Raw genomic sequence first — 13,570 nt, 5'->3', positions numbered from 1 at the left:
AAACAGCATGAAGGAGTAGCCCCCGATCCGGGACCGGATCTAGTGGAGGGCAGACTCTCTCTCTTTGCTCAGGCTTGGGCAAGAGATGTTCAGGATCCCTGGACGCTAGAAATAGTTTCTCAGGGTCATCTTCTGGAATTCAAGGAACTACCCCCAAGGGGAAGGTTTCACATATCTCACTTATCCTCAAACCAAATAAAGAGACAGGCATTCTTACATTGTGTAGAAGACCTGTTAAGGATGGGAGTGATACACCCAGTTCCAATGGCGGAACAAGGAATGGGATTTTACTCAAATCTGTTCGTAGTTCCCAAAAAAGAGGGAACCTTCAGACCAATTCTGGATTTAAAAATCCTAAACAAATTTCTCAGAGTACCATCGTTCAAAATGGAAACCATTCGAACTATTCTACCTACCATCCGGGAAGGTCAATTTATGACTACCGTGGATCTAAAGGATGCGTACCTACATATTCCTATCCACAAAGAACATCATCAGTTCCTAAGGTTCGCCTTTCTGGACAAACATTACCAGTTTGTGGCCCTCCCATTCGGGTTAGCCACTGCTCCAAGGATTTTCACAAAGGTACTCGGGTCCCTTCTAGCGGTTCTAAGACCGAGGGGCATTGCAGTAGTACCATACTTGGACGACATTCTAATACAAGCGTCGTCCCTTTCAAAGGCAAAGGCTCATACAGACATCGTTCTGGCCTTTCTCAGATCTCACGGATGGAAGGTGAACATAAAAAAAAAAAGTTCTCTGTCTCCGTCGACAAGAGTTCCCTTCTTGGGAACAATAATAGATTCTTTAGAAATGAGGATTTTTCTGACAGATGTCAGAAAGTCAAAACTTCTAAGCGCTTGTCAAGTTCTTCATTCAGTTCCACGTCCTTCCATAGCTCAGTGCATGGAAGTAGTAGGGTTGATGGTTGCAGCAATGGACATAGTTCCTTTTGCGCGAATTCATCTAAGACCATTACAACTGTGCATGCTGAAACAGTGGAATGGGGACTATACAGACTTGTCTCCAGTGATTCAAGTAGATCAGAAGACCAGAGATTCACTCCGTTGGTGGCTAACCCTGGACCACCTATCCCAGGGAATGAGCTTCCGCAGACCAGAGTGGGTCATCGTCACGACCGACGCCAGTCTAGTGGGCTGGGGCGCGGTCTGGGAATCCCTGAAAGCTCAGGGACTATGGTCTCGGGAAGAGTCTCTTCTCCCGATAAACATTCTGGAACTAAGAGCGATATTCAATGCTCTCAGGGCTTGGCCTCAGCTAGCAAAGGCCAGATTCATAAGATTCCAATCAGACAACATGACGACTGTTGCTTATATCAATCATCAGGGGGGGAACAAGGAGTTCCCTGGCGATGAAAGAAGTGACCAAAATAATACAATGGGCGGAGGATCACTCCTGTCACCTATCTGCGATCCACATCCCAGGAGTGGAAAACTGGGAGGCAGATTATCTGAGTCGTCAGACTTTCCATCCGGGGGAGTGGGAACTCCACCCGGAGATATTTGCCCAGTTGACCCAATTATGGGGCATTCCAGACATGGATCTGATGGCGTCTCGTCAGAACTTCAAGGTTCCTTGCTACGGGTCCAGATCCAGGGATCCCAAGGCGACTCTAGTGGATGCACTAGTAGCGCCTTGTACCTTCAATCTAGCTTATGTGTTTCCACCGTTTCCTCTCATTCCCAGGCTGGTAGCCAGGATCAAGCAGGAGAGGGCATTGGTGATCTTGATCGCTCCTGCGTGGCCACGCAGGACTTGGTATGCAGACCTGGTGAATATGTCATCGGCTCCACCATGGAAGCTTCCTTTGAGACAGGACCTTCTTGTACAGGGTCCATTCGAACATCCAAATCTAGTCTCCCTCCAGCTGACGGCTTGGAGATTGAACGCTTGATTCTATCAAAGCGTGGATTTTCAGATTCTGTGATAGATACTCTGGTTCAAGCCAGAAAACCGGTAACTAGAAAAATTTACCATAAAATATGGAAAAGATATATCTGCTGGTGTGAATCCAAGGGATTCCCATGGAATAAGATAAAGATTCCTAAGATCCTTTCCTTTCTACAAGAAGGTTTGGATAAAGGATTATCTGCGAGTTCTCTAATGGGACAGATTTCTGCCTTATCTGTCTTACTACACAAACGACTGGCAGCTGTGCCAGATGTTCAAGCATTTGTTCAGGCTCTGGTTAGGATCAAGCCTGTTTACAGACCTTTGACTCCTCCCTGGAGTTTAAATCTAGTTCTTTCAGTTCTTCAAGGGGTTCCGTTTGAACCTTTACATTCCATAGATATTAAGTTGTTATCTTGGAAAGTTTTGTTTTTGGTTGCTATTTCTTCTGCTAGAAGAGTTTCTGAGTTATCTGCTCTGCAGTGTACTCCGCCCTATCTGGTGTTCCATTCAGATAAGGTTGTTTTGCGTACTAAGCCTGGTTTTCTTCCAAAGGTTGTTTCCAACAAAAATATTTACCAGGAGATAGTTGTACCTTCTTTGTGTCCGAATCCAGTTTCAAAGAAGGAACGTTTGCTACACAATTTAGATGTAGTCCGTGCTCTAAAATTCTACTTAGAAGCTACAAAAGAGTTCAGACAAACATCTTCTCTGTTTGTCGTCTATTCTGGTAAAAGGAGAGGTCAAAAAGCAACTTCTACCTCTGTTTCCTTTTGGCTTAAAAGCATCATCAGATTGGCTTATGAGACTGCCGGACGGCAGCCTCCTGAAAGAATCACAGCTCACTCCACTAGGGCTGTGGCTTCCACATGGGCCTTCAAGAACGAGGCTTCTGTTGATCAGATATGTAAGGCAGCGACTTGGTCTTCACTGCACACTTTTGCCAAATTTTACAAATTTGATACTTTTGCTTCTTCGGAGGCTATTTTTGGGAGAAAGGTTTTGCAAGCCGTGGTGCCTTCCGTTTAGGTAACCTGATTTGCTCTCTCCCTTCATCCGTGTCCTAAAGCTTTGGTATTGGTTCCCACAAGTAAGGATGACGCCGTGGACCGGACACACCAATGTTGGAGAAAACAGAATTTATGCTTACCTGATAAATTACTTTCTCCAACGGTGTGTCCGGTCCACGGCCCGCCCTGGTTTTTTAATCAGGTTTGATGAATTATTTTCTCTAACTACAGTCACCACGGCACCCTATGGTTTCTCCTATTTTTTCCTCCTGTCCGTCGGTCGAATGACTGGGGTGGGCGGAGCCTAGGAGGGACTATATGGCCAGCTTTGCTGGGACTCTTTGCCATTTCCTGTTGGGGAAGAGATATTCCCACAAGTAAGGATGACGCCGTGGACCGGACACACCGTTGGAGAAAGTAATTTATCAGGTAAGCATAAATTCAGTTTTTTATTTCTTCTATCAAGAGTTTGTTATTTTAAAATAGTGCCGGTTTGTACTATTTACTCTACAGCAGAAAGTGATGAAGATTTCTGTTGAGAGGAGTATGATTTTAGCACCAGTAACTAAAATCCATTGCTGTTCCCACGCAGGACTGTTAACCAGAGAACATTAGTTGGGGGGAACAGTTTGCAGGCTTATCTGCTTCAGGTATGATCAGTCATGTTTCCAGACCATGTAATGCTAGAAGACTGTCAGAAATTCCCTCTGGGATTGCTAAGCCATTTTTTTTTTTTTCTAATAGACTCTGTATAAAATGATGGCTTATATTTAGGGCTCTTTGCTGGTTGACACTATTGTGGGCTTTAAAATCGATTGCTTTTTAGCATGTTTTTCACTATAAATAAGGTGTTTTTTCAGACTTTAAAACACTTTAGGGGTTTAATTTCGGCCTGGCACTTATTTGGACACCTAAATCTAGTCAGAAAGGCCCCTCCACTCTAGAATGAAGAGGGAGGAGGCCTCATCTTTATGCCTAAATTGTGCAGTTGTTTTTGCCTAGGCAATCCATGCAGCTTCATGTGGGGAGTCAAGAGGCATCATAAAAGACTCCAGGGAGGCTTATTTCCTGCTAAAATAATCCCTAATGAAGGTAAAAGGCTACAGTGAAATCTGTGGCTAGTACTGTAGTGTGTTAACTGGTTAATAACTGTTATTAACTCCGGTTTGGGCATTAAGGGGTTAATTGATCTGAAAATTTGTGTGCAATCTTTTCAAAGCATTAAGACTCTGTGGTGAAAATTTCATTAAAATTGGATGTTTATTTCATGTTTTTTTTGATGTTTCAGTAAAAAAGTGTGCATTAAGGGGTTAATTGATCTGAAAATTTGTGTGCAATCTTTTCAAAGCATTAAGACACTGTGGTGAAAATTTCATTAAAATCGGATGTTTATTTCATGGTTTTTTTATATTTCAGTAAAAAAGTGTGTTTTTTTATTATTTAAAGAGACAGTAACGTTTTTGTCAAAAATAATTTTTATTGCATTATAGTTCTGTTTAAGTCTGTTAAACATGTCTGAGTCTTCAGATAGCCTATGTTCTGTATGTCTAAAGGCCAAGGTGGTTCCCCCATTAAATTTATTTGTGAAGTGTGCCATAGCGTCCAAACAGCTTAAGGACAGTACAATCACACTTAAAAATATAGCCCAAGATGATTCTTTAGCTGAAGGTAGTGAAAATAGCTTGCTTTCCTCTCCTTCTGTGTCAACACCAGCTATGCCCGCGCAGGCGATGCCCAGTACATCTAGCGCACCAATTGCAATTACTATGCAACAGTTAGCAGCAGTAATGGATAATTCTATCGCAGCATTTTTATCCAAACTGCCAGCTTTCCTAGGAAGCGTGATTGCTCAGTTTTAAATACAGAAAATTAGCAAGTAGACGCAGAGGATAATTTATCTGTAGTGCCCTCACATCAATCTGACTTGGCGGTGAGGGAGGGCTTGTCTGAGGGAGAAATTTCTGACACAGGAAAAGTTTCTCAGCAGGCAGAGCCTGATACCATAGCATTTAAATTTAAACTAGAACACCTCCGCGCTCTACTTAAGGAGGTCCTGGCTACTTTTGATGATTGTGACCCTTTGGTGGTCCCAGAAAAATTGTGTAAAATGGATAAATTCTTAGAGGTCCCAGTACACACTGATGCGTTTCCGATACCTAAGAGGGTGGCGGATATAGTGAATAAGGAGTGGGAGAAACCAGGTGTACCTTTTGTTCCCCCTCCTATATTTAAGAATATGTTCCCCATTGTTGACCCCAGAAGGGACGCGTGGCAGACGGTCCCTAAGGTAGAGGGGGCAGTTTCAAAGCTAGCTAAGCGCACAACTATACCAATAGAAGACAGTGGCGCTTTCAAAGATCCTATGGATAAAAAATTAGAAGGTTTTATTTAAGAAAATTTTTGTTCAACAAGGTTTTCTTCTTCAACCAATTTCTTGCATTATTCCTGTAACCACTGCAGCTGCTTTTTGGTTTGAGGAATTAGAAAACTCGCTCCAGAAGGAGACTTCTTAGGATGAAGTCATGGATAGAATTCACGCCCTGAAGTTGGCTAATTCTTTCATTACAGATGCCGCTTTTCAGTTAGCTAAATTAGCGGCGAAAAATTCTGGTTTCGCAATAGTGGCGCATAGAGCGCTTTGACTAAAATCGTGGTCGGCGGATGTGTCGTCCAAAACAAAATTGTTTAATATTCCTTTCAAGGTAAGACCCTATTCGGGCCAGAGTTGAAAGAAATTATTTCAGATATCACTGGGGGAAAGGGCCATGCCCTTCCACAGGATAGACCTTTCAAAGTTAAAAATAAGTCTAATTTTCGTTCCTTTCGCAATTTCAGGAACGGACCGGCTTCTACCTCTACAGCCACTAGGCAAGAGGGTAACGCACCTCAGCCCAAACCAGCATGGAAACCATTGCAAGGCTGGAACAAGGGTAAACAGGCCAAAAAACCTGCTGCTGCTACCAAGACAGCATGAAGGGGTAGCCCCCGATCCGGGGCCGGATCTAGTAGGGGGCAGATTTTCTCTCTTTGCTCAGGCCTGGGCAAGAGATGTTCTGGACCCCTGGGCACTAGAAATTGTCTCTCAGGGGTATCTTCTAGAATTCAAGGACCTTCCTCCAAGGGGAAGGTTCCACTTGTCTCGCTTATCTTTAGACCAGATAGAGAGACAGGCATTCTTACATTGCGTAGAGTACCTTTTAAAAATGGGAGTGATAAACCCAGTTCCAACAGCAGGACAAGGACTGGGATTTTACTCAAACCTGTTTGAAGTTCCCAAAAAGGAAGGAACTTTCAGGCCAATTCTGGATTTAAGGATTCTAGACCAACTACTCAGAGTTCCATCATTCTAAATGGAAACCATTCGGATTACCAGTTCGTGGCTCTTCCCTTCGGATTGGCCACTGCTCCGAGAATTTTCACAAAGGTGCTAGGGTCCCTTCTAGCGGTGCTAAGGCCAAGGGGCATTGCAGTAGCACCTTAACTAGACGACATTTAATACAGGCGTCGTCTTTTCACAAAGCAAGGGCTCATACGGACATTGTTCTAGCCTTTCTAAGGTCTCACGGGTGGAAGGTGAACATAGAAAAAAGTTCTCTGTCCCCGTTCACAAGGGTTCCCTTCCTGGGAACAATAATAGACTCGGTAGAAATGAAAATCTTTCTGACAGAGGTCAGGAAACTAAAACATTTGAACACTTGTCGAGTTCTTCAATCCATTCCTCAACCCTCCATAGCTCAGTGCATGGAGGTAACAGGACTAATGGTTGCGGCAATGGACGTGGTTCCTTTTGCTCAAATTCATTTAAGACCATTGCAACTGTGCATGCTCAAACAATGAAATGGGGATTATGCAGATTTTTCTCCCCAGATTCAGATGGACCAGCAAACCAGAGAGTCACTCCTCTGGTGGTTGTCTCAGGATCACCTGTCTCAGGGAATGAGTTTCCGAAGACCGAAGTGGATCATTGTCACGACCGACGCCAGCGTCTTAGGCTGGGGCGCGGTCTGGAAGTCCCTGAAGGTTCAGGGTCTATGGTCTCGGGAAGAATTTCTTCTCCCGATAAACATTTTGGAATTGAGAGCGATATTCAATGCGCTCCAGGCATGGCCTCAACTAGCGGAGGCCAAATTCATCAGTTTTCAGTCGGACAACTTGACGACTGTTGCGTACATCAATCCTCAGGGGGGGAACAAGGAGTTCCCTGGCGATGAGGGAGGTATCCAAGATCATCAAATGGGCAGAGGATCACTCCTGCCATCTATCAGCAATTCACATCCCAGGAGTGGACAACTGGGAAGCGGATTATCTGAGTCTTCAGACTTTCCATCCGGGGGAGTGGGAACTCCACCCGGAGGTTTTTTGCTCAGCTGACCCAGCTATGGGGCATTACAGATCTGGATCTGATGGCGTCACGTCATAACTTCAAAGCTGCACGTTACGGGTCCAGGTCCAGGGATCCCAAGGCGACATTGGTAGATACCTTAGTAGCGCCTTGGTCGTTCAATCTAGCTTATGTCTTTCCACCGTTTCCCCTTCTCCCCCGGCTAGTAGCCAGGATCAAGCAGGAGAAGGCTTCGGTAATTCTAATAGCTCCTGCGTGGCCACGCAGGACTTGGTATGCAGACCTGGTGAATATGTCACCAGGAAAATTTACCATAAGATATGGCGGAAATATCTTTGCTGGTGCGAATCCAAGGGTTACTCATGGAGTAAGATTAGGATTCCAAGGATACTATCTTTTCTCCAAGAAGGATTGGAGAAAGGTCTGTCAGCTAGTTCTTTTAAGGGACAGATATCTGCTCTGTCTGTTTGGTTACACAAGCGTCTGGAAGCCATGCCAGATATTCAGGGTTTGTACAGGCTTTAGTCAGAATCAAGCCTGTCTACAGACCTGTGGCTCCTCCATGGAGTCTAAATTTAGTTCTTTCAGTTATTCAAGGGGTTCCGTTTGAACCTCTACATTCCATAGATATTAAGTTACTATCTTGGAAAGTTTTGTTTTTTTGTAGCTATTTCTTCTGCGAGAAGAGTTTCTGAATTGTCTGCTTTGCAGTGTAATTCACCCTATCTTGTGTTTCATACAGATAAGGTCGTTTTATGTACCAAACCTGGTTTTCTTCCAAAAGTGGTTTCCAATAAGAATATCAACCAGGAAATAGTTGTTCCTTCTCTGTGTCCTAATCCAGTTTCTAACAAGGAACGTCTGTTACACCATCTTGATGGGGTTCGTGCTTTAAAGTTTTATCTAAAAGCAACTAAAGACTTCAGACAAACATCATCCTTGTTTGTCGTCTATTCTGGCAAGAGGAGAAGTCAAAAGGCGACTGCGACCTCTCTGTCTTTCTGGCTGAAAAGCATCATCCGGTTGGCTTATGAGACTGCTGGAAGGCAGCCTCCTGAACGAATTACAGCTCACTCTACTAGAGCTGTGGCTTCCACATGGGCTTCCAAGAATGAGGCTTCTGTTGAACAGATTTGTAAGGCAGCGACTTGGTCTTCACTGCATACGTTTGCCAAATTTTACAAATTCATTACTTTTGCTTCTTCGGAGGCTATTTTTGGGAGAAAGGTTTTGCAAGCAGTGGTGCCTTCCGTTTAGGTTACCTGACTTGTTCCCTCCCTTCATCCGTGTCCTAAAGCTTTGGTATTGGTTCCCACAACTAAGGATGAAGCCGTGGACCGGATACACCAATGTAGGAGAAAACAGAATTTATGTTTACCTGATAAATTTCTTTCTCCTACGGTATATCCGGTCCACGGCCCGCCCTGGCATTTTGGTCAGGTTTAAATTTATTTTTTGTAAACTACAGTCACCCCTGCACCTTATGGTTCTCCTTTTTCTCCTAACCGTCGGTCGAATGACTGGGGGGGCGGAGCCTGAGGGGATCTATATGGACAGCTCTGCTGTGTGCTCTCTTTGCCACTTCCTGTAGGGGAAGAGAATATCCCACAAGTAAGGATGAAGCCGTGGACCGGATACACCGTAGGAGAAAGAAATTTATCAGGTAAACATAAATTCTGTTTTTTTTTCTGCCAAATTTCAAGTTTCCTTTCATTTCCCTGTCCCTTGTATCATGTAACAGTCATCAGCCAATCACAGACTCGTATATATTTACATAGTGTTTACTCATGCACACGTTAATAGTAGCTAGTGCTTCAATGTGAACAATTTGATAATGGAGGAAAATAGGAAAGTTGTTTTTAAAATTGCATGTGATATCTGAATCATGAACATGTATTTTGACCATAAAGTGAAGGTTAATTCTAGCGTTTCAAAAATGCTAGAATTTACCATCACTAAAAATAAATGTGACCTTCATTCATCAGTTTAAAAAAACTGATGTATAGGTACCTTTATTTCTCTGCAGGTTTAGCACTAACCTAAGCACCTCTGGCCACCCACGGCACCGCTCAGTTTTTCAATGAGGCGACGTTTCCACCACTTAGCCAATAGCTGTGCTTGCACATTGGCAATATGCTATAAGCTAAGCACAACTATTGGCTAAGAGGTAGAAACGTCGCCTCATTGAAAAACTGAGCTGTGCTGTGGACGGCCGGAGGCGCTTAGGTTAGCCCTGAAGCTGCAGAGAAATAAAGGTAACTTTCACATATTTTTTGTTAAACTGATGAATGAAAGTCGCCTTTATTTTTATTAATAGTAAATAGCTTTTTTGAACCGCTTGAATTTACCATCATTTTAAATTATGCCCAGCCTGTAACTTACAAAGACTGGCATTGGATACTTATCTTGCAGATAAAGAACTGAGTATCAAATTCAGCTATGACAACTTCTGTTAATAAAAGACGGGTTATAAAATAAGTCTATGGAATACCCCTAGTAGAATCTTGCAGTTCCAGTTAAAATAAATTTAAATCTCATGTTCTATGTCTAATGGGGAAAAAATAACCCAGTGCAAGAAAAAGCTTTTGAAGAGCTTGTTGATAGACCTGTCATTAAGAGTGATCACCTGGTTATAGCTTGTCAGAACCCTTGTAGCAGGAGAAGCATAAAGAGTTAGGCCACTTGGGAGCTGAAGATAATGAATCTAAATGTGCCAAGAACAGCACAACATGATATGTGTAGTACAGGATAGTTGCACTGGGTTCTTATTAGCAGTGACTCTTGCTACACGTCTTCTAAACCCATCCATTTCTCATCTCTTAAAAATCAATAAACTTATTATCAGTTCTTTTTTTCTACCTTTTCTCTTGAAACAAAAAAAAAACAACCTGAAAACCAGAGTGTTTGCAGGGAAGGGACTTTTAAGACTTTTGTCTGCCTTTCCTAGTGTGTGAGAGATAAAACTGAGTATTCTTGAGCTTCATGTGCGATTATAGACCTTTTAGCATTGTAGTCCAATCAATCGCATCCTCTTTCTAAATTTGTCATGTAATTGTAGGTATTTGTATGAAGAACACGCTATGTACACAAATGTGCAGATGCTGATTACTATTGCTGAAATAATACAAGTGCTGCTCTAATTAACACATAGCTGCTGATCAGTAATTTTATGCTTTATCCAAGTTGGGTGTATCTCTAATGAGCCTTTTAATAAATATCTGTTGTAAAGACCAATTCTCACAAATCTATTTGGAGTACTGAAAAAATGAAATATCAGTTATTCATATCATTTGTGAGTTTTTGTGATTAGTTAAATGTTTGAAAGACAAGTAGAAGATTAGTAATTATGTATTTCTCATTTACAGGAAAGTGCCAAAAAGCTTGAAGAGAATATTTATTATTTTGGCAACGTGGTAGAAAATTTGCTATACCGGTTTGGCAAGGTAAGAACAACTTTTAATACCAAATGTATCCATTTGCTAAATACAAAAAAGATGGTAGTGTCTTTTATTGCCTGTTTTATATCTTTCCCCTTTAAGGGGAAACTTAAAGTGAAGGTAAACTTTGATGAATGAAAGCCCGTTTTTTAAAAATACTATTAAACAGGGGCACTTTCATTCATCAAAGTTTACAAAGCAGCCGTTTTGATTAAAAACGTACCTCTCTTCTTTGCACAGCCAGAGCAGCTTCCCTCACCCGGAGATCCTCTCTTCACACGTCATTAATGACTAATCCAACTTCCTCCAATCATGGCTTTCCCCCCGGGGTAGTCATTGCCTGAGGCCAAGCTGTGATTGGAGGAAGCTGGATTAGTCATTGATGATGTGTGAAGAGGATCTCCGGGTCGGTGAAACTGCTCGGGCTGTGCAAAGAAGAGAGTTAAGTTTTTAATCAAAACGGCTGCCTTGTAAACTTTGATGAATGAAAGTGCCCCTGTTTTTTTTTTTGTTTTTTGTTGTTTTGTTTTTTTAAAAAGAAAGCTTTATTAAATGAACACATATGATATGACATCTTTGACATTTATAGTAAATAACAGTGCTGTCTAAGCCAGAATTACTGTCCCATATCAAATCAAAACAAGTTTCAATCAAAAACTGACAAATTACAACATTGTTGCAGTATGTTTGTTCATTATTGCATTACCAACTATGTGCATTGTACAATCATCAATCGTAAGTATTCATGACTGAGAATGTTGGACCACGACATCCATGGTAAGTAACATAACAATAGCCACCACTCTATAGTGAAAAAAGCAGTTAAGTCCAACAAAGTCAGCACAAGATGGTCTTTGAACACTTCAGTGGGGTGAATAAGGACAGTAGGGGGGAGAATGAGGGGGACCAGCAAGGAGGTGGGAAAAGCGGGAGGGGGAGGAGGGGAAACAAGAGATTAGAGGGGAAAAAAATGTTTTAAACATATTACTTCTCAAATTTTACAACAACAATTCACCCACTATCTAGTGGCGCTTGCAAAAACCTATAGTTCTTTACCCTCCCAGATCAGAGTCATATATGCATATGTTTCGAGTTTCCCAATCTTTAAATAATGAAACCTCTCTAGACTCAACAGATCCCAGACCCCAGCCCTCCACTCTTCAAGGCTTGGCGTGTGCAGCGACTTCCAATGTCTTGGTATGAGTGCCTTCACACAATTTAACATCAGGAGGAACAACTGGCGTTTTGCCTCCATGGTAATTTTAGGTAGTTCCTGGTATATAAGATATTTAGGGTCGGGGGGTAGAATGATTTTCAGTAGTCTGCCACATTCCTGGAACACATCCTCCCAGAAGGGCTGTATGTGGGGACACTGCCACCAGATATGCAACATAGTTCCTTCCTCTCCGCAGCCTCTCCAACACTCCCCACAAGTATGTGGATATATTTTTTTCAGCCTCTGTGGGGTAAGATACCACCTACTCAAAAATTTAAAGTGCATTTCCTGAAGTCTCGCCTAGACCGACGCTCGCTTTGCTTTACAAAATATGGACATCCAGGCTTTTGAATCAGGTTCAAACCCCAATTCTCGCTGCCAGGCAGCCACATAGGAAGGCATTGCCACATCGCCTCCTTCTACCAGCAGCTTATACAAGATTGAGATAAGTTGATGCGGCATAGTTGCCGAGGTGCAAAGCACCTCAAAGGGTGTTTTCTGTCTGGTCAACGAGTCTCTGTCTTGAATGTTGCTGAATTAGTGATTAAATTGAGCTGTTCTGAACCATGAGGAAAACAAATCATTATCCCAGTCAGCCAATTCCGCTTGAGGTCTGATCTTGCCCCGTACCAATGCACCCGAAATGGCGGTCTCAGCTAATGCATAGGAAGAACCGTGGCAATACGCTTTGTTTGCTAACCTATTATCTGGATTTTCACGGACAGGCGTCACTGGCGAGACAGAGGTGGAGATGAGGGATCCCACTTTAATTAGCTTGTCCCATATGTGTAGTACATCCTCAATCAGGGGATACTGGGAGATAGAATTAGGGCGAAGCGTAGGGCTGATCCATGCAAGTGATCCCACATTGCCCCTTTGAAGAATCTCCCTATCCAAGCTTTGTCGGCAGAACCATGGCACCACTCCACTAGACGTTGCAGCAGAATAGCCTTAAGGTACTCGCTCAGTCAAGGGACACCTGGCCCATCCTCTGTCTCTAGGGAGATACATTGTTCTTTTACTAATCCTCGGTCTCAAACCATTCCAAATGTATGATTCGATTGCCGACTGAATTTGGTGAATTATGTGTCCAGCTGATGCCAAAGGGATGGCCTGCACAATATACAGGACTCTAGGCAAGACATTAATTTTAGCCACGTGAATTCTTTCCATCCATGAGATGGTTTTGTTCTTCCACGTCGCAAAATCTTGTATAATTTTGTCTCTAATGCGCTTATAATTTACATTAACAATCTCTTTAACTGATGAGGCCAGAGTGATACCCAGATATTTCAAATGCTTCGTGGCAATTTTCAGGGGATAACGGTCGCTTTGAGTTGCAAAAGCGTCTGCGGGCATTGAGATGTTTAAGATCTCAGACTTTGAGAGATTAAGTAGAAAATCCGATACCCGACCAAATTCCTCAAACTCGGCCAGAGACGCCTGCAGGGACAGGGCATTATCAGCAAGAGTTAATAGCACATCATCGGCGTACATAGCCAACTTGTGTTCCACTCTCCCCGTCTGAAGTCCGTGGATATCAGGGTTTATACGTATCTTACAAGCCAGAACCTCCATGACCAGAGCAAAAAGCAGGGGCGAGAGGGGGCACCCCTGCCTTGTTCCATTGGAGATCCGAAAGGGGTCAGAGAAC

At 42.9% G+C, this 13,570-nt stretch overlaps 1 protein-coding gene across 1 annotated transcript in view; it reads left to right on the top strand.

Annotated features, from left to right (window-relative positions):
- ACAD9 (acyl-CoA dehydrogenase family member 9) overlaps positions 1-13,570 on the top strand; it is an 816,466-nt gene that overhangs the window by 683,772 nt on the left and 119,124 nt on the right. Inside the window, exon 15 of the mRNA XM_053721049.1 lies at positions 10,629-10,706. Within this exon, the coding sequence (XP_053577024.1) occupies positions 10,629-10,706 (78 nt within the window). The remainder of the gene's footprint in view (positions 1-10,628; positions 10,707-13,570) is intronic.

This window comes from Bombina bombina, chromosome 7, assembly GCF_027579735.1.
Source record: "Bombina bombina isolate aBomBom1 chromosome 7, aBomBom1.pri, whole genome shotgun sequence".
Classification (NCBI taxonomy): Eukaryota; Metazoa; Chordata; class Amphibia; order Anura; family Bombinatoridae; genus Bombina; species Bombina bombina.
The sequence above is the reverse complement of the archived record's forward strand: the minus strand, read 5'-3'. Positions and strand labels throughout refer to the sequence as shown.